Raw genomic sequence first — 20,746 nt, 5'->3', positions numbered from 1 at the left:
CAAGTTTTTTTGTGTTTAGTGTTATGGCTTATTTTATTTTTCCCAATTTAATGAAAATGGCCTCCACATTAGAATTCCAGAAGGTTTTGGTTAGATCTTAAGCCTACAAAACGTTGTTGATGGTTACTGGAATTAAACCTCTATTACCAACTAACCACCCAGTTATTTGAATTGAATTTCACATGGCTTCGTAACTATCTATCCATAGAATATCTCTAAAACCATATAAGATATTAGATAGAAAATATCAGAATAAAAAAAAAACTATAAATATGTCACTTATTCGGACATTTAAAACCATCAATCAAACAAATAATATTTGTAAAAAACAAACAATTAAATTTATTTATTTATCTATTTAAATCAACAATTAAAATGAAATTCTTATTGTCAGTAATCTTATTTTTGGCAATCGCTGCATCTGTCAATGGTCATGGATACACTGTTTATCCACCAGCTCGTCAACAAATTTGTGTTAGTAACAATCAAAACAGTATTTGGTGGGTAAGTTACTAAAAGAAAAATACAAATATACTATAATTGAAAAGATTTTAACTCAAAAGTATTATATTTTTTAGCCATCTGATGGATCTGGTATCGTTGATAGCTGGTGTAGAAATGCTTGGAATGCTGTCTATAACAAGTACAACCAAAACCCATCTGCTGCTCAAACTCAATTCGTTCAAATCAATGAATATGCTGTCTTGATTCCAAACTACGCTCAAGGATTGCCAGCTCTCAAGGCTGCAGTTCCATCAAACATCTGTGGTGCTGGTGCGTCCAATGCCAACGCTCAATTCGGTGACAAGTCTGGTTTCTCGATCGTCAACAACTGGCCATCCACCAAAATCAACGCTCCAGTCGGTGCCAACTCTGTAAACATCACCTTCACCTGGTGTGCCACCGCGGTCCACAATCCAAACTGTAAGTTGAATATAACAAAAATTATTAAAAATTAATTCTTTACTAATAGATAATTAAAAGACTGGGAATTCTACGTTACCAAAGCTGGATTCAACGGTCAATCTGCTCCAATCACCTGGGATGATTTGGTTTTGAGCTTTCCACTCAACAAAATCTCCAAGCCGTAGCTGGTCAATACCCAGGTTGCTCAGGAAGTGCTTTGTTCAAGACCGCTTTGACCTTGCCAGCTCGTTACTCACAAGCCACCATCGTCGCTCGTTACCAAAGAATCGACCCAGCTGGTGAATGTTTCATCAACTGTTCTGACTATGTTTTTATCAACTAAATATACATTGTCGTCATCTACCAACCAATTTGTTTACTATCTTCTTTAAAAAAATATCAACAAATATGCATGCAAAACATATCAGTCCATTAAGCTTAATGGGTCTTAAGATCAAATACAAACAAAAAAAAAAAAAAAAAATCTATTTATTTAAACAAAAAAATAATAAACATAACATACATTTATTTATTATTTTCTTTTACCTTTTTACTTTTATAAATTTATATTTTTGATTTTAGTGATCAATCACACACCAAAAGTTGCTATCATCGAGATGTGAGACAAGAGTTTTTGACCAAAACGGTGAATAATCTGTTTTTTTTCTAAAATTCTACCAGTATAATCAGTATAATGACTGTTTTTTTTTGCACAAGTCAAATTTAGCAGCGAACCTAAAATTAATTAATAACTGAAAAAAAAAACAAAAAAAAAAAAAAAAACAAAAATATCTTAACTTTTTTTGTTGTCCATCAATCTTTCATTCTTACATTTTTTTTTTTTATATAATCATAAGTTGTATCATTATTAATATTAGATTTATTATTTATTCATCAAAAGTATAGTAGTAGTTGTAACATTATGAATAATCCAACATCAAAAGTAGAACTTAGATTCCAGTGTACTGGTCTGACCAACAAAGATACATTTTCAAAATCTGACCCACAGGTATTTGTTTTCAGTCAAATCGGAGACTTACCACCAGTCAGAGTTGGAAACACCGAAAAGATCAACAACAATTTAAATCCACAATTTAAAACACCTGTTTACATTGGTATGTTTGTTATTACTTACAAATTATTTACAAATCTAATATCAATTAAACAAATAAAATAAAAAGATTACTTTTTTGAAATTTCACAAAAGTTAACTTTAAGTGTTTATGACATTGACAGTGGAACATTCGATAAGGATAATGATTTCATCGGTACTGCTAATGTTGGTTTGGCATCGATTATCTCTTCACCGGGATCGACATTCAAGTCGCCATTGAAATCGAAACACGGTCATCATGCAGGTTACATCATTGTCTCTGCAGAGATCATCAGAACCTCCAAACAACGTCTTAGCTTCCAAATGAGTGGTGATCACTTTGACAAGAAAGATCTCTTTGGTAAATCCGATCCATACTACACCATCTCCAAGAACAGTGCAAATGGTTTCGTTCAAGCTTTCAAGAGTGAAGTACATATGAATGTATGTAATTACGATATTGTTGTTTTGTTTGTTATTTCATTAATATGTTTTTTTTTTTTTCAGACTTTAAATCCAGTTTTCAAATCAGTTGATTTAAGTTTGGATGATTTAACTGGTGGTGATATGAAGAGAGAATTATTGTTTAGTTTCTACGATTACGATTCGATTGGAAAGCACGATTTCATTGGATCGTTCTGTACCAATGCAGAGGCGTTAGTTTCTACACCAAACAAATTCGCTTTGATCAACCAGAAAAAGAAGGAAAAGAAATCGAGCTACTCCAACTCGGGAACTGTCGATATCACTCGTGCACTGATCACTCGTGAGCCATCGTTTGTCGACTACTTGGTCGGAGGCTGTGAGATCTCTCTGGTTGTCGGTATCGATTGTACCGCATCGAATCTCACCCCAACCGATAAGAACAGTTTGCACTATCACCATCCAACCATTCCCAATGCCTATGCCAACGCTATCGTCTCGATTGGCAACGTGCTGACACCCTATGACTACGACGGAATGGTACCGGTCTATGGTTTCGGTGCTACCATTCCACCAAACGACTACAAGACCGACGATTGTTTCGCAATGAGTTTGGATCCAAACAATGTCTACGTGCGAGGTGTCGAAGGTATTCTAGACGTATACTACAGAAACATTACCAAAGTCGATTTCAGTGGTCCAACTTGTTTCGCTCCAATCATTAACAACACTGCTCGTATGGCATCGGAATCGAATCAATACAATCAAAAGTATACTATTCTATTGATGATTACTGGTATGTACATCTCAGATAAACTTTACTCTATGAAGCTTTATTATTTTCAACAAATAACTAACTTAACCAATCATTTATTATTTTTATTGTTGTTATTTAGATGGTGAAATTATGGATATGGAAGCAACAGTTCAGGCAATCATAAATGCATCTTCGAAAGCATTATCGATTGTTATTGTTGGTGTAGGAAATGCTAATTTCGATAGTATGGTCCAATTGGATGGTGACGATGGACTGCTTTCGAATTCGACATCCAGAGCATCTAGAGATATCGTGCAGTTTGTTGCTCACAGAGATTTCAAGAATAAACCATTCCACATGTTGGCAGAGGAAACACTCAAGGAGATTCCAAGACAATTTATGGATTACATGTTGGGTCATGGAATCAAGCCAAACCCACCAAGACAATACGTCCCACAACAGATGCCAGTTGTAGTTCCAGAGGTTGTTGCAGTAGTTCAACCAGTCCCCGTAGTTACACCAGTAGTAGCCAACGAATCAGCTATTACATCACTACCACCACCACCACCACCAACAGATTTAGTTCAAGCTGTTTCCACTTTGGAAATAGATGAACAACCTCAACCAGCAGAAACAGACGACAATGTACAACAACAACAAATTAACCCATCAGACAATTCTAATAATAATAATAATAATAATCCAATTGTATCATTAGAGAAAGCAGGTATTGTGACATCGATTGACAATCCAGTTGTGTCACTCGATAAACCAGGCATTGTCACCACTCCGGAGAACCCAGTGATTTCACTCGATAAGGATGGTGTCGTAGCTGTTGAGATCCCACCACCATCAGACTGTGTTGAACAAGACAACTCAACAACAACAACAACAGTATCTGTTTCTGTATCATCATCGTCTTAAAAGATCAAAGAATATTCAATATTTTCATTTTTTAGATTTTGGACAAGCTAGGCAAAAATAAAATTTGAATATTTTTTTTAAAAAATTTAAGATCTAAATTTGGTAATAGTTAAATTTCATTCGATTTTTTGATGATCTGTGTCATGTCAGACCCCTGCATTTTGCTGTGTGTTTTTTTTGTATTATTTTCTTAATCTTTCTGATTTTTGATTTCACTAAAAACACAAAACCGTTAAGATGATAATGATAATTAATCACTCTATTTTTAAAAAACAAAAAAAAACAAACACTTTATTATTCTAATATTATATTACTTATTTATTTAAACAACTAAACTAAAGTTAACTTTAACTAAATAATAAAAGTTATAAAAAAATGAATCCAATTTCAAAAGTTGAATTAAGATTTCAATGTAAAGGATTAACAAATAAAGATACATTCTCTAAATCAGATCCTCAAATTCATGTATGTACTATTCATTTCTTCGATCTTTATCATTATTAGATAGTTTATATATTTATATTTATAAATAAATACATTAATATATATAGGTATTTCAAAGAATAGGTCAAGATCAAAGAACACTTGTTGGAAAAACAGAACAGATTGATAATAATTTGAATCCTGTATTTAAAACACCTGTTTTCGTTGGTATGTTTTATCAATTTGAAAAAGAGAGCAAACAATCAATCAATTGAATAGTTGCAATTAACAAAGGTTTTAATATTTTTTTTATTTTTTTAGATTATTATTTTGAAATTGCACAATATCTTAGATTTGTTGTATATGATATCGATGATGGTGTGTTCGATGTAAACAACGATTTCATTGGTGATACCGAGTGTTCTTTGGCATCGATCATTGCTAGTCCAGGCTCGACCTTTACTGCGATGCTAAAGTCAAAGACTGGTCATCACGCCGGTAACATCACAATAACGGCAGAGATCATCAGTCAATCGAAACAGCGTATCTCTTTCGATATCTGTGGTCACCATCTCGATAAAAAAGACTTTTTCGGAAAGTCTGATCCCTACTACACCATCTCAAAGAACACACCGACCGGTTTCGGACAGGTATTCAAAAGTGAAACTCATTTCAAAACATTGGATCCCGTTTTTAGACCTGCCGATCTCAGCATCGATGAACTAACCGGTGGAGACATGAAAAGAGAGTTACTATTCAATTTCTATGATTATGATAAAATTGGTAAACATGATTTCATTGGTTGTTTTACTGTATGTATTAAATAATTATCAAGTTAACAAATAGTTTGCTAACTTGTTTGTTTTTCAAAAATATAAGACAACAGTTGAACAATTATTATCAGCTGAGAAAGTGGAATTTGCATTGATCAATCAAAAGAAGAAAGATAAGAAATCAAACTATAAGAATTCAGGTGTTGTCGATATTATTCGTGCATATTTATATCGTCCACCAGAGTTCACTGATTATTTGATTGGTGGATGTGAGATCTCGTTGATCGTTGGTATCGATTGTACCGCATCGAATTTACCTCCAAACAACACAAAGAGTTTGCACTACAAGGATCCAAACAGATTGAATCCGTATGGTGATGCTATCCTTTCGATTGGAAATGTGCTGGCACCTTACGACTCTGATGGAAACATTCCAGTCTATGGTTTCGGTGCTCTGCTTCCAGGAACTACCAGAGTCAACCACTGTTTTGCCATGACACTCAACGATACCTACCCAGAGGTACGTGGTGTCGATGGAATCATGAACGTATACTACCAGAACATAAACAATGTAACTTTCAGTGGTCCAACATCATTCAGTCCACTCATTAGACATGCAACTCAGTTGGCATCAGGATCGAATCAAACCAACCAAAAATATACAATTCTCTTAATTATTACTGGTAAATATAATTATTAAATATCAAATATTGATAGTATAAACTAATTATTTATTTATCAAAATAGATGGTGAAATCATGGATATGGAAGCAACTATCGATAGTATCATTCAAGCAACTTCTCAACCAATTTCAATTGTTATGTAAGTTGTTTTAATAATTTGAAAAAAAGAAGAAATAATCTAATAGTATTCATTTTATTTTATAAGTGTTGGTGTTGGTAATGCAGATTTCTCAAGTATGGTTAGATTGGATGGTGATGATCAAGCACTTACCAATGGAATAAACACTGCCAGCAGAGACATTGTACAGTTTGTGGCACACAATAATTACAAGGACAAGCCATTCCATTTATTGGCTGAGGAAACACTCAAGGAGATTCCAACTCAATTCATAGAATATATGAGAAAGCATGGTATCAAACCAAATCCACCAAGACAATATGTACCACAGCCATCGATGGTGTTTGTTGATCAACAGCAACAACCATTACAGCAACAGTTTGCAAATATTCAAATCAATCCTTCTGGTGATCAACCTGTATCACTTGAGAAGCCTGTTAGTTTAGAAAAACAACCGACTCCACCTACTTCCTCACCGGTACTGGAGCCAGCAGCACCAATTCCTGCACAACAACCAACTCCACCTACTTCCTCACTGGTACTGGATCCAGTAGCACCACAACCACCTTCACCACCAACAACAAACAATGAAAATACAGCAACTACCACTACCACAACAGAAACCTCAACATCAGGCACAAAAGTTATATCTCCATAAAATCTGTACACTACTAGATCTAATAATTTTAAAATAGCTATCGATTAATTATAAGCTAACATCTTCACTTGAACCATCTACAATACCGTAAAAATAACAACAAATTCAAACTTGGATACACAAAGAATATTCTTTATTGATTTTAGAATAGAATAGTAGGGTTTAAAGCAAAATCAATATCTCTGATTCTCTTTTCCAAATTTTCATTTTGATTTAATAGAACAAGTGTTCTTTGTATTAGATGAAATATTTTATTGAAGCATTTGAAGAAGAGTTTGGTACAGGTGTAGCAGTTAGAGCAAGAGTAACAGATAGAGAAGGTGAGAGTAGTTGTTTTTCTTGTTCTTCCACGCTTTGCAGGTGCAGGTTCAAGTGTTGGAGTTTGTACATTTCCAAACATCGTTTGGGATTTGGCAATGAACTTTTCGTGGAGAGTGGCCTTATCCTGATTTGATAAACTAAGACGCTTGTAGTTATCGTCAAATAGTCGTCTAATTGTAGGTTCGTCAACATCAATCTCTCTTAAAACCTTAATAATGTGCTTGCAATAGTTACGGTAGTAGCCATGCTTAGATTGCATGTTAAAGGAGTCTATAGACATCAACTTGACCATCTGCCCAGTCTTTTCTTTTATAGTAGCGTTGGATTGGTCATACCGAAGTTTACTGTCTGTGGTTGAATACAACACCGTATTCTTAAACATCTGTTTGAACAGGGCAATGAACACATGCAGAAAGCAAGGATACTGTATCTTTGAATCACATTCGAAAATAGGAGGTTGCACTTGGCCATATAGCTTACCATTGACTTCTCCACCAAGATCCTTCAATGCTTTCGGTGAAAAGACTGTCATCGTGACCAACTATCTTACTACCTGGAGGTTCAAGTTTGAACTTGACATCGCCAACCTCTACATTTGAACTGTAGTCTCTTAAGAGACTCCAAATGTCGATTGCCCCTTTATTCATTTGTCACAAACAAATCATAGCTTTCCTTGCCATAGTATAGAAGAAAAGGTTGTTGGCTTGCTCATATTAGAGTTGGCCTCGATTGCCTCTCGAAGTTTCTCAAACATAGTTTCCTGCTTTTAATGTTGGAGTTGCAAAGCGTGTCATTTTAATAAAGAATAGTTATTGTAGAAGAAAAAAGGGTTTCTGCAATTTTATTTTTTTTCAATTTTTGATTTATTTTAATATGGGTTTAGTGGAAAAAAAAAATTTGCAAAAAAAATGTGAAAAATGGATTTCATGAGGGGGTTTCTGCTGGTAGACCAAAATGCTCTGTAACCTCTCAAATTAATTAAAAAATTAAGGATCTAAAAAATAGAATTTATTGAGTTAAAAATTTCGAAATTTTAAGAATCTTTGAAAAAAAAGGACCAAACAATGTAATTTGAATAAAAAAAACAACACTTTCCAATATTTAGATTTTCAGTGTGATCAGGTGATCCCTCATTTAAAAAATGAGGGAACACGTATCAGTGTTCAAAATATAAATAAAAGATGATCAAACTCATCATTCTCCATAGTAAAATGTTTAAAATTAAATCATTATTATTTGCTTCGCTGTTGGTTGTAGGCTGTTTAGTGATCAAAGGGTCATCAGCTGACTCTGGTTGTAAGCTATTGTCTGAAGGTAACTACTATGACTTTAGTGCATTGTAAATATTGATCATTTCTATTACCTTTTTGTTCTTGAATGCTTACTAACTTATGTTTCCTTTGTCTTTGATAAATTAGAGCAAATCAAGATTCTTGGTCTATCTTGGGTTCCGATAATTTCTACTATTACTTTAATATATGTGCTGCTTCAGCCAAGTGTGCAGTAACAGGTACAAATAGCGCTGTGTGTCAGTATTACAGGCCTTATACACTTACCTTTAATCTTGGTGTAGCCAATCAAACAATTTCTCCACTCGGTAAGCATACTTTGATCGTCGATTAAATGATTGATTTTGATGTGTAGCTAACTAACTACTTGTAATTTATATTCATTAACAAATTATAGACAATGGTGTTCAAGGTGGTTCAATTAAATACTATGATGGAGATGTGTGTCCAAATGGAACTGTTAGATCCACTGAGATTATGATGTTGTGTGGAACTGGAAATACTCAGGTATTAAGTGTTGAAGGTGTATCTTATTGTCAATATTTAATTAAAATGAGCAGTCCATTGGCATGTCCAATTACAAAGCCAACCACAGCTTCAACTACTGGTGGTAGTGGTGCATTCTCGACAACAGGTGGTAGTACAACCGATCAAAACATTATCACAACAACTGGAAGTATCACAAACAAGGGTGTTTCTACAACAGGTACCATCGGTACCAGTTCTGGTCGTATCTCAACAAGCGGGGGTATCTATTCCAATCAATAATAACCTAAAATAGAGATCTACTTCAATTTCATAATAAATAAATGGTTGCTCATTAGATTTATATGTAATCTTTAAAGACAGAGTTTAAATTGTAAATAAGTTTCAAATTACAATTTATGACCTGGAGCTTTGTTTTTAATTTATAATTTAGGTTACAGACGCTATTTTCGCTTTGTTTTATCCACTATTTGAAAATCGTCTCAATTTTTAAAGTATTTTTAAATATAATTTGTAAATAGTAATATGTCTTTCATTTTTTGAGAAAAATTATCAATATTAATAATTTCTCTTATTAGACTTCAAATCATATGAATCCACAATATCATTGTGTATTTTTTTTTGGATATTAATTCCTCCCGGTGTTGTTCCAATACATCAAATTTAGTAACAAATGAGTTTTAAACTTCAATCAACAAGCAAGTTTAATAATTTTTTGGAACACTTTCAGGATCGGATTATCCTTAGCCTAGCCATCAACATTTACATTGTTTCCAGAAATTTGGTTCGAATACAAAGAGTGGTGTTTCTTGAAAATCTAAAATTTTTAAAAAAACATTAACATTTTCCTCTGCTTTTATATAATTAAATAAAAAATTTATTTCTTTTCATTTTGATTGATCAAATCTATTGGTCAAAGTTTAAGAAGAAATAAAGAGCAATTTTACTTCTTTGAACAAAAACAACAACTTTCCAATAAGCAAATTTTGGTCCTGTTAATCAGGTGATCCCTCATTTAAAAAATGAGGGAACAGAGTAGTAAAATAAATAAAAGATGATCAAACTCATCATTCTCCATAGTAAAATGTTTAAAATTAAATCATTATTATTTTTTTCACTCTTGGTTTTAGGCTGTTTAATGATCAAAGGGTCATCAGCCCACTCTTGTTGTAATTTATTTTCTGGAAATGACTACTATGAATTTAGTGCATTGTAAATATTGATCATTTCTTTTAATCTTTTCGTTATTAACTTACTAACTTATGCTTTCTTTGTCTTTTATAATTCAGAGCAAATAAAGATTCTTGGTCTATCTTGGGTTCCGATAATTTCTACTATTACTTTAATATATGTGCTGCTTCAGCCAAGTGTGCAGTAACAGGTACAAATAGCGCTGTGTGTCAGTATTACAAGCCTTATACACTTACCTTTAATCTTGGTGTAGCCAATCAAACAATTTCTCCACTCCGTAGGTATATTACGATCAATAATATTGAATTTGTTGTGTAGCTAACTAACTACTTGTAATTTATATTCATTAATAAATTATAGACAATGGTGTTAAAGGTGGTTCAATTAAATACTATGATGGAGATGTGTCCAAATGGAACTGTTAGATCCACTGAGATTATGATGTTGTGTGGAACTGGAAATACTCAGGTATTAAGTGTTGAAGGTGTATCTTATTGTCAATACTTAATTAAAATGAGCAGCCCATTGGCATGTCCAATTTCCAACCCAAACACAACTTCAACTACTTGTAGTGGGGCCGGTCGTATCTACACAGGCGGTTGTATCTTTTTCATTGCAATAATTTGGTTATTATGGTAATAAGTAATTATTGGATAGGTAGTTTTAAAATAATTATATGTTTTGATTATTTTAATGATATTATAATCCTAATTACTTATTTTAAATAGCTCTCTATCAATTATTTTATGTATTTATCTTTTTAATATGATGAAATAGGATAAATAATAGTTTATTTTATAAATTTGATGAAATATAATAAATAATAAAATTAAAATAATTCTACCTATATTAATAATTGCTATAGATTGAGAACAGATACATTTTTTCAATTCTCGTTTCAATGGTCTGTTCTTTGTCTCTTGCGAATATTTTCTGATTTGCTGCTACCCGAACTGTCGAGAGGATAAATGTTAGCACTGAGTCTTGGTTTTGTCCAACAAGTAAAGTCGATACTTTTTGGGAGATATATTGCGAACCAAATTCAATTCTCTTGTTGTAGAATCATGTGACTGTATTTGAAGATGCTGATTCTCCAACAAAGCTTCTCACTGTTTGTAAATCACATTCTATTTTAGCATTATCAAGACAATCTATACTTTTGTTGGTTTTGAAAACGTATCTCGGTATACCTCCCCAATGCTCATAGTTAAACATCACAATATCTTCATTGATGGAAAAACCAATATTTTAGCAAGTTTAATCTCCTCAATTGACCATGTACTCATCCAATAGATTTTGCTATTATTGTTTCTCTAGACAAGTATTCAATAAGGTTAGCCATTATATCACTATTACCTGTCACTAGCACATTATCTGTAAAGAGAGTCTAAATAGGTTCAATTAGTCGAAGGTATGACTCTGGTATGAATATAGAGGTTTCATGGAGTCTATCCTGAAAGAGTAGTTGAAACAATCCTTTTGGGAGAGTAATAGTAGAGTTGGCTTCAGGAAGAGATAAATAGTTGAACCAAACTAATGTTGGTCTAATTAGATGAGTTTGTCCATCAAAGTTTAAGCACTTGATTCTTTAGTATCTAACTATCATCATGAAATTAAATAAATATTAAGTTTTTTTTTCAAAATTTATTTTATTTTCAAATTTTTTTATTTAATTTAGTAAAATTCTGTCTTAGTAATAGTTTATATAAATTCGAATGATATTTTATCTAATTTAAATTAGTTCAGCAGCAAATTAGATAAATTTTATTTTATAACTTTTTTTCTAAAAACCACTAATATTATTCTTTGATTATTTAAAAATGATAAGAAAACATAGTATTACTTCAAATGATAATAATGTACTACTCCAACTTGTCATGACACTCGATGATCATGATGATAAAGAGCAAAAAGCAATTGTACTACCATCTGGTGAATCAACAACGAAAGAACAACTTTTATTGAAAGTCATCGATCATCATCTAACTATGCTATTTCTTATTACAAGTTGGCATTAATTCTTAAAAATGAAAATCGATCATCTATCATTCTTCCATCGGGCCTATCAATGACAGAACAACAACTATACTTGAAATCAATAGAATGTAATCCAACTCATTCAAATTCATATCATAAACTTGCAATGACACTTTCAAGTGGTGAATCAATCACATTTAATGATGGACAATCAATGACACAACAACTACTATACTTGCAATCAATAGAATGTGATCCAGCCTTTTCTATTCCATACTCTAACCTTGCATTGATACTTTCAAATGGTGAATCAATCACACTTAATAATGGACAATCAATGACACGACAACAATTATACTTAAAATCATTAGAGTGTGATCCATCGGATAGAGATTCATATTTTAACCTTTCAAATACACTTTCAAGTGGTGAATCAATCACACTTCCAAATGGACAATCTGCGACAAAGCGACAATTACTATTAATAGCAATAGATTGTGGTCCAACAAATTCAAAATCTTATTTTAACCTAGCATTGACACTTTCAAGTGGTGAATTAATAACACTTAATAATGGGCAATCAATGACAGAACAACAACTATACTTAAAATCAATAGAATGTGATCCAAAACATTCAAAATCATTCTATAACCTGGCAACGAAACTTTCAAGATTTGAATCAATCACACTTAATAATGGACAATCAATGACACAACAACAACTATACTTAAAAGTAATAGAGTGTGATCCAAACAATTCAAATTCATATAATAACCTTGCAAATTTAACTCCAGAAGGTCATTCAGTAACACTTAATAATGGACAGTCAATGACTGTACAACAACTTTATTTGAAAGCAATAGAATGCAATCCAACACATTCAAATTCATATCATAACCTAGCATTGACACTTACAAGTGGTGAATCAATCACACTTATATAATGGACAATTCAATGACAGAACAACAACTTATACTTGAAATCAATAGAATTAGATCCAACCAATTCTGATTCATATTATAACCTTGCAACCACACTTTCAAATGGTGAATCAATCACACTTAATGATGGACAATCAATGACTCAACAACAATTATTATTGAAATCAATAGAATGTGATCCAACCCAATCCGATACATACCTTAAACTAGCAATTCCTCTATACCGAGATGAATCTATTACACTCAAAAATGGTGTTATAATGACAAAACAACAACTATTATTGGAATCTATAAGATTAGATCATACACAAGCATTGACATACAAACACATTGCATTCACACTTTTGAACAACAAACAAACGATTAAACTTCCAAATGGTCAACAAATGTCAAGAAGACAACTACTTCAAAAACAAGAGGTAAATAAAAATATAATTCTCCTGATTTACAATTTATATTTTCAAATACGAATAATATTCAAAAAATAAGTATAATTAAATACATTAAAAACAAAGTTAATAAATATTGTAAAGATTTAAGTTTTAACTTTATTTGATCTTTAATGTATATAGATATCTTAACATTTATCTTTATATGATTTTAAAATGTAGAATACTTTAACAAATTTTTTTTTTTAATAACTAAAGTGGCATACATTTTTAACAATTAAGATAAAGTGAATTGAATCTTTCCGAGCAATATTGCAAGATAGTGTGTTTTATTACCGCCAAGAAAAAAGTGTCACCTTCTCTGGGAGAGTCGACTCTGAGACCATAGAGTACTATCCTAAGGGGCTTTCACTGAAATATCCATGACATTTCTACAATAAATAACTTTTTTAATCCTTACCGCAGGCGGACATATGCTTTTATATGTTTCGACAACTGCAGGGTTCGAACCTGCGCCCCCGAAGGGAACAGATTTCAAGTCTGTCGCCGTAACCACTTGGCTAAGCTGTCACATTATGATATCAAGAAAAAAATTTAGTGAGCCTGGTTTCACTTTTGGAGAAAAAATTATTGATGTTACAGAAATATACAAGAATAAGAAATACCTTCTAATATGGAAACTATCAAGCATACTAACTAATCACAAACACTATAAATATCATACATTTGTAACTAAAAAAGTCGTCTTATATAATTTTATTCATATTAAATAACTGTATTTAGTGTAATTCTTTGTAACATTATAACTTAAAACTTATCTTCATTTTTTGTTTTTTAAAACAGACAAATTTACAACTAACCCCTCATCTAATATTATTTACATATCTCTAAATCCCTTGAAACAATCTCCAAAATAGATATTAAAATTAAAAATATATATTATCTATTATTTTTTTGGTGTACACAAATACTGAATGAAAACCATCTATTCAAAAGAGATTTATAATTAGCTAATTTTTTATCATACTTTATCTTTTAGATATTATTTTTTAAAATTGAAGAAAGAACTATAAATAGGAAGAAATTTTAAAAGGATAATACAAAATAAAAATTATTTAAATTCCTAAATCAATTAAAATATTTATTTCTAAATAAAAAAAAAATGAAGATTGTATTCGCTCTTTTTGTCTTGATGACAGTTGCCCTTTCAAATGCTCACTACATTTGTGGTCCAAACTTTTGTAATCCAAATTACAGTTGTGTTTTTGATGGACACAATCACGGATGTATCTACGGATGTGGTGAAATGGTCACTCTCACCCAACGTGTTGTCAATGAATGGAATGTAGACTCCCAACACTTTGTTCAAGTTCAAGTTTCAATCACCAACCATGGTCCACACAAAGTCAACAATGTCATTATTGGTGCTGCTGATGGTACTTTGAATTTAAGAGATCAAACCAATGGTTCAATCTGGAACATCCAATGTCTCAGTTCGAATGACTTCACTCTCCCATCTGCAACCCCAATCATCAATGTTGGACAAACCTTCAACTTTGGTTATATCAACAAGAATTGTCAAGCCAACCTCTACATTAAGAACGTTCATTTGTGCTAAATGATTTAAATAAAAATTATATCTATTATTAAAAAATAAACTTTTAGATTAGAGAAATAATATTAATTTGTTTAATTTTGATATAAAAGGATTCTTCTTGGGATTTCCTATCTATTTATCTTGTTTTATTTAAAACGGTACCTATTTTATAAAGATAATTTAAATTATATTCTTGGAGTATTTTAAATTTTTGTTTATATAAAGATTGATAATATAACTATCTATAATGATTAAAGAATATTGAAATAATAACAATCAAAAATTTTATATTAAAAACAAACTTATTTAATTAAACTCAAAAGATTTTAATCATTATGTCACTTTTACAAAAAAAAAGTTCACTGTGAAAATGATTTATTCTCTTGAAAAACAGAAAATTTGATATCATCATCGCAGTTAATTTTATATTGTATGAAAATATCATCATGAATATAAGTAATAAACCCGTATGTACAATATAATCAATATTAATTATTATAAATGAACTTGTCGTTTGTTAATAATTAATTAAGAAAAGCTTCAAATGGTTTATAGTATTCCCTTGCATCGCTGCTGGTTTGGGTACATGGCAGGTCTATAGATATCAATGGAAGAAAGATCTGATCGAGAAGGCAAAGGAAAACGTAGCTAAAGATCCGATCGTATTTAACGAGAATACAGTCAATGCTATTATGGCCTCTAAGGATTCACATATGGTCGGTGCATCACAACTCGAATTCCGAAGAGTACAACTCAAAGGTCAATATGCAAATGCCGAGAACAACATGCATCTAGGACCAAGAACCAACGATAACAACGTTGGTTACTATCTGATCACACCTTTCATTTTGGATTCAGGCGATAACAATGAAAACAACAACAACAACAACAATTCACGTTCAACTATCTTGGTCAATAGAGGTTGGGTACCAAACTATAAATTAGCATCAAATAAGGTAAATATCACATAAATGTTATCGTTAATCTAATAAGATATATAGATATTTATTAATATATATATATGTTCTATTTTAGGAAAGTAATAAGAATATAAAAGATAAGTTGGTTGAAATCGAGGGATTGGTTGGAAAGTTTAAGGAATCTGGAAGTGCTTTTACACCTGATAATCAACCTGCACAGAATCAATGGTATTATATTAACGCTGAGGAGATGGCAAGAGAATCAGGTGCATCGGCACCAATCATTGTCAATGCGCTCGATGAGACATTTGTAGGTGATCAACAACTAACTAGAGAGTTTAACAACTCACTTAAACGATTCAACACAAACATCGAATCAAACTTTTACAACAAGCATATGTCCTATATATTCACCTGGTATTCTCTTTCAGGTTGTCTATCATTCATCTATTATAAATACATGAGAAACATACCATTAAAGAAATAATAATAATAATAAATATATAAAATAGTTTATAGTTATAGATTATAGTATAGTTTTAGTTTTTTTTAAAAAATAACAAAAATCTTTTTTTATTATTATTACTTATTACTTATAAATTTAAATTATAAAATCTAATTAAATTCAAATGTATTTGCAACATCTTTCTTGTATTGTTCATATTCATCTGCTTCACTCATTGCTTGTTCTCTTTCTCGTTTCTGTTCTTCGAGTTCCTCTTTGTCTTGGGTGACACCTATTTGTTCACCATCGTCGTTCTCACGCAGCACCGACAGTCTGTGTGTAATTGACACACCACCTATAGGCTCGAGAGTGACGTCCTCATCATCGATATCGGTAATCTCATTGTAACCAAGAGTATGACTGATCTCTGACGGTCTCCAAATCCAAACGATCGAACATAGAATTAAAAAGTACAACATATCCCAGACTGCATCCCAAATCCATAAACTCTTCCATACTTTATCTCTTGGTCTTGATAATACAATTCTTTTTAAAATAATAATGCAATACATTATTAATATTAATCAATATTCAATTTGCAATGATTAATAATAATACTTACAAAGATACTATTAAAAGCAAACCTGATATGATTGCAGATATCACTAAAACTATACAAAAACTTTTAATGGTCTTTAACTTTGCCTGTTGTCTCTTTAACTTGAGATTGTTGAATATATTGATGAGACTGATAAATATCCAATAGTAGTAGACCGTATCGATTACTGAGACTGGTATCGATAGAATAATACCAGAGATAGATGTATCGGCATAGCTCATCAGGAATCTAAAGAATATATAAAGTGCTGTTAGCACACCTATTTTATATTTTGTTATTCTTGTCAATGTTGGACTAATACGTATAAATATATATATATATATATATAATGTTAGTAAACATACCAAACTAAATGTATAATTGATTGATAGTTACATTAATATTCCATAACCCATTGATACTATTAAAACTAAAAGTCTGGCAAATGCATGTCCAATCGTGAAGAATAGGAATTGGAAGAATAGAGCTGCCTTACTGAATGATCCTTTCTTATTGGCAGTGCTATATACACCGTAGCTGGTGATCATCTCTAGGAATCCTAAACTAATCACCAATCCAATCCAATATTGAAGTGGAAGTAATGTCTTTCTGAATCGGAATGACAATGCCAACCATAACAACGATGTTAACAAATAGAGTATTGCCAAAACTAAATCAAACTGCAAAATATAATAACCATATTAATACATATATTTATAAACATTGACATCGAAATAAACATCATACATAGAGTAATGGGAATCTCTCACCACCAAGATAACCAAATGGATTCATAAAAGAAACCACTCCACTTGTATAGATATTAGTGTAGTTCTTGAAAACGATTGCTTTACAACTGACTACCATCAAATAATATACACCTTCTTTTGTTACATTATATTGCTATATTAATAGATATCGGATTTGATTAGTTCTCTACAAGTTTAGTTTGTAACGATTTGAAACAAACAAACTTACGATTGGAAGTTGAACGGGTGAGTTCAATGAGAGTGGCTGGAAATCTAGATTCACAGCGAATATGGTGTTGTCGGTGATGTCCGATTGTGTATAGGTGGTAAAGTCAGAGATTGTCGATTTGGCAGCGGTGTCGATAATGATCGATCCTACCTCTGAACACTTGCCGGCGTTGTACAGCGCCTGTGTGCAGCACAGCGAGAAGACACCGTCATCGCTGTATCCTATTCTACTGTCATCGTCCGAGTTGTAGAATACCAAATCGATAGGTGCCAACTTCTTTGGATCGTCTTTTATTGAGCTGCTACCACTGTCACTGTCATTACTCTTCACCTCGAAAGTTCCATCGAACAAAGCATACGATTTTCCATTTCCAGGTGGTGTATTAAATGAATTCGGTTTATATTGTGCCGCTCTAAATATGATACCATTACCATCTGTATCCTGTATGAATTGTAAACCCAATAAAAGTAATACAATATTGTTGTTAACTAAAATTCAACAATTATCTTCAAAATGTTTATATAAACATTAACAACGACAACAAACAAGCAAACAAACAAACAAACAAACAAATAATAACATACAGTTGAAAACCCGAATTTATATTTGAGAGCATTACTCTGACCTATTATACAAGTTAGATATAAAAGTGAGAATATCACTATTTTAACTTTTAAGGAAACATTTAGATTCCTCATTTTTAAGAGATATCTTAATATATATTATTTTTTTAATATATATATATATTAAAAATGTTTTAAACAATTAAATTAAATCAAAATTTTAATGTCCAAAAAATTTTTAAAAAAACAACTATTCTTTAAATTTAACACAATTAAATTGAATATTAAAAACAAAAAATACTTTGTTCTTATAAGACTGATTCAACCTCGGTGTCAAATTTACGTCGCATTGTGTGTAAATTCATCTAAGCTAACCCAAAACAAAAGCAAATTTATCATGACGACAAAAGAAACAGATAGAAAATCCATACTTTTTTTTTTAGTTAACTTTCACAGAATGTGAAATTTTTGATGGTTGCATCAGAAAATTAAATTTAAAAAGATTATAAATTTGATATTTTTTTGTTAATTTTAAACTTGAATTTGTTTAAATTAATTATACTAGTTTTTATTATTATTATTGCTTATCAATTTATTATATATTTTATTTTTTTAGAAAAAAAAACAACTAAAAAAATGGATAAATCACAATTAATTATATTAGATTTAATGAGTACTGTAGAGTTTGCAGCACTCAAACATAGAGATCAGAGAAGAAAAGATCAACATGGAACACCATACATCAATCACCCAATTGGTGTTGCAATGAATGTTATTAACATTGGCAAGGTTTACGATGTCGCCACTATTCAAGCTGCACTACTACACGACACCGTCGAGGATACCGCTACCACCAAGCAAGAGTTGGTCGATAAGTTTGGTGAGCACGTCGCCAACATCGTCATGGACGTCACCGATGACAAGTCTCTCTCGAAGGTCGAGCGAAAACGTTTGCAAATCGAGCATGCCAGTCATATCTCTGCCGAAGCGAAAATCGTAAAGATGTCCGACAAGCTGTACAATCTCACCGATATGGTAAGCAATGCACCACCCTCGTGGTCATTGGAAATCATCCAAGGTTACTTTGTCTGGGGCAAGCAAGTTTGTCACCAACTCCGCAATGTAAACAAAGGTCTTGAAGAAGCACTAGACAAACTCTTCCAATCAAAGTTTAACTATCAAGGTAAAGAATACCCAGTAGTACCATGTCAGAACCAACAAGAAGAATTGGAATTCTTAGAGAAATATTATAGTTTATTAAAATAAAATAAAAAAAGAGAGAAATCTTATGTATACATATTATTACTATAACTATTTTAGTGCACTAAAATAACTAATTGATTGGCTGATTAAAGTTTTGATATTAATGAAAGTAAATCTACAACAAACTTTAATTGATTTTCCATCGATACAACTGTGAAAGGTGGTACATGAACAAACAGTGATTTGAATTTATCACTTGATTTCTTTGATAACATTAATGAGTTATAACTAAATACATTATTAGTATTGTTGTGCTTTGGATAATATAATGAATTAACTTTAAATAGTACATACTAAATATAATTACAAACAAATCTACCTGGATCAGTTGATGGCTCTACACTATGAGATGTACATAACTTTTCAATGAGATGATCGATTGGCAATGAAGTTGGAATATTAACACATTCTGGATTCAATAGATCGATCTTTTCATTATTTGGACAGTATCCACATTCATCTGGAACTCTAAAACTTGCATCTAAACATTTGAATTGAATGATTATTTAACTATTTCATTGAATGAAGTGAAGTTATAGAATTAAAAACATACCATTCCATCCACATCTTTCTAAATTAATACATTTTGCACTTGCATTTACACCGAAATGAATCTGTTAATTGATTGATTTAATAGTAGGTAGTAGGTTATTGTATTAATAAGCACAATCATTAATTTAATTGTAAAAGCAATTCAATATAATCTATTTACAATATAAATAGGATGTTGATGATCTGAGTATAAACTTTCAATTGTATCAACGGTACGTTTTGAACTAACAGCTGAAACTTCAACAATATCATTCGATAGAATCTCGAAATCAATCAATCTATCAACCTGCTGTCTCTCTTTGTTAACATACTCTGTGATATTTTTCATCAAATGAGTAGTAGGATTATCTGAAACACCATTAAACTTTCCAAATCCTGTTAATATAAATTTTACTTTATTTGATTGTTCCATCTTATTAATATATATGTTGATTAATATCTGATTTAAATTGATCGATTGAGAGAAAATAAAATTAA

General features: G+C 31.5%; 10 protein-coding genes and 1 non-coding gene across 11 annotated transcripts; 8 read left to right on the top strand and 3 right to left on the bottom strand.

Moving 5' to 3' along the window:
• Nucleotides 1–375: 375 nt before the first annotated feature.
• Nucleotides 376–4,103, top strand: cpnE (phospholipid-binding protein; the record flags this gene model as incomplete). Its single annotated transcript, XM_020573523.1, has 7 exons — nt 376–504; nt 579–924; nt 1,086–1,234; nt 1,808–2,021; nt 2,088–2,443; nt 2,507–3,218; nt 3,319–4,103. 7 exons carry the CDS (start codon nt 376–378, stop codon nt 4,101–4,103), a joined length of 2,691 nt encoding a protein of 896 aa, XP_020436618.1.
• A 375-nt stretch (nt 4,104–4,478) lies between these two features.
• cpnC (copine family protein) lies at nt 4,479–6,850 on the top strand (the record flags this gene model as incomplete). The annotated part of the gene is made up of 7 exons (XM_020573522.1): nt 4,479–4,568; nt 4,655–4,754; nt 4,848–5,338; nt 5,406–5,982; nt 6,047–6,122; nt 6,189–6,744; nt 6,797–6,850. The coding sequence occupies 7 exons, from the start codon at nt 4,479–4,481 to the stop codon at nt 6,848–6,850; spliced, it is 1,944 nt and encodes a 647-aa protein (XP_020436617.1).
• Nucleotides 6,851–7,000: 150 nt separating this feature from the next.
• Nucleotides 7,001–7,679, top strand: PPL_02537 (uncharacterized protein; the record flags this gene model as incomplete). The annotated part of the gene is made up of 2 exons (XM_020573521.1): nt 7,001–7,079; nt 7,396–7,679. The coding sequence occupies 2 exons, from the start codon at nt 7,001–7,003 to the stop codon at nt 7,677–7,679; spliced, it is 363 nt and encodes a 120-aa protein (XP_020436616.1).
• A 612-nt stretch (nt 7,680–8,291) lies between these two features.
• On the top strand, nt 8,292–9,137 carry PPL_02536 (uncharacterized protein; the record flags this gene model as incomplete). The annotated part of the gene is made up of 3 exons (XM_020573520.1): nt 8,292–8,419; nt 8,499–8,677; nt 8,767–9,137. The coding sequence occupies 3 exons, from the start codon at nt 8,292–8,294 to the stop codon at nt 9,135–9,137; spliced, it is 678 nt and encodes a 225-aa protein (XP_020436615.1).
• An 802-nt stretch (nt 9,138–9,939) lies between these two features.
• Nucleotides 9,940–11,740, top strand: PPL_02535 (uncharacterized protein; the record flags this gene model as incomplete). The annotated part of the gene is made up of 6 exons (XM_020573519.1): nt 9,940–10,067; nt 10,145–10,250; nt 10,407–10,647; nt 10,775–10,794; nt 11,107–11,222; nt 11,725–11,740. 6 exons carry the CDS (start codon nt 9,940–9,942, stop codon nt 11,738–11,740), a joined length of 627 nt encoding a protein of 208 aa, XP_020436614.1.
• A 126-nt stretch (nt 11,741–11,866) lies between these two features.
• PPL_02534 (tetratricopeptide repeat protein) lies at nt 11,867–13,644 on the top strand (the record flags this gene model as incomplete). The annotated part of the gene is made up of 4 exons (XM_020573518.1): nt 11,867–12,013; nt 12,055–12,943; nt 13,013–13,383; nt 13,612–13,644. The coding sequence occupies 4 exons, from the start codon at nt 11,867–11,869 to the stop codon at nt 13,642–13,644; spliced, it is 1,440 nt and encodes a 479-aa protein (XP_020436613.1).
• A 198-nt stretch (nt 13,645–13,842) lies between these two features.
• PPL_02533 lies at nt 13,843–13,923 on the bottom strand. The gene has a single exon. It is a non-coding gene; the product is annotated as a tRNA-Ser (tRNA).
• Nucleotides 13,924–14,515: 592 nt separating this feature from the next.
• Nucleotides 14,516–16,357, top strand: surf1-2 (surf1 family protein; the record flags this gene model as incomplete). Its single annotated transcript, XM_020573517.1, has 4 exons — nt 14,516–14,912; nt 15,126–15,148; nt 15,484–15,906; nt 15,986–16,357. The coding sequence occupies 4 exons, from the start codon at nt 14,516–14,518 to the stop codon at nt 16,355–16,357; spliced, it is 1,215 nt and encodes a 404-aa protein (XP_020436612.1).
• Nucleotides 16,358–16,485: 128 nt separating this feature from the next.
• PPL_02531 (seven transmembrane domain protein) lies at nt 16,486–18,589 on the bottom strand (the record flags this gene model as incomplete). Its single annotated transcript, XM_020573516.1, has 6 exons — nt 16,486–16,861; nt 16,938–17,228; nt 17,310–17,593; nt 17,661–17,816; nt 17,892–18,332; nt 18,476–18,589. 6 exons carry the CDS (start codon nt 18,587–18,589, stop codon nt 16,486–16,488), a joined length of 1,662 nt encoding a protein of 553 aa, XP_020436611.1.
• A 501-nt stretch (nt 18,590–19,090) lies between these two features.
• On the top strand, nt 19,091–19,720 carry spoT (guanosine-3',5'-bis-diphosphate- 3'-diphosphatase; the record flags this gene model as incomplete). Its single annotated transcript, XM_020573515.1, has 1 exon — nt 19,091–19,720. The coding sequence occupies one exon, from the start codon at nt 19,091–19,093 to the stop codon at nt 19,718–19,720; it is 630 nt and encodes a 209-aa protein (XP_020436610.1).
• An 83-nt stretch (nt 19,721–19,803) lies between these two features.
• On the bottom strand, nt 19,804–20,681 carry PPL_02529 (uncharacterized protein; the record flags this gene model as incomplete). The annotated part of the gene is made up of 4 exons (XM_020573514.1): nt 19,804–19,945; nt 20,012–20,198; nt 20,271–20,331; nt 20,430–20,681. 4 exons carry the CDS (start codon nt 20,679–20,681, stop codon nt 19,804–19,806), a joined length of 642 nt encoding a protein of 213 aa, XP_020436609.1.
• Nucleotides 20,682–20,746: the final 65 nt, after the last annotated feature.

This window comes from Heterostelium album, assembly GCF_000004825.1.
Source record: "Heterostelium album PN500 unplaced genomic scaffold PPL_scaffold2, whole genome shotgun sequence".
NCBI classification, from domain to species: Eukaryota; Evosea; class Eumycetozoa; order Acytosteliales; family Acytosteliaceae; genus Heterostelium; species Heterostelium album.
Note: the sequence above shows the minus strand (reverse complement) of the source record. Positions and strands in the feature narration are given on the sequence as shown.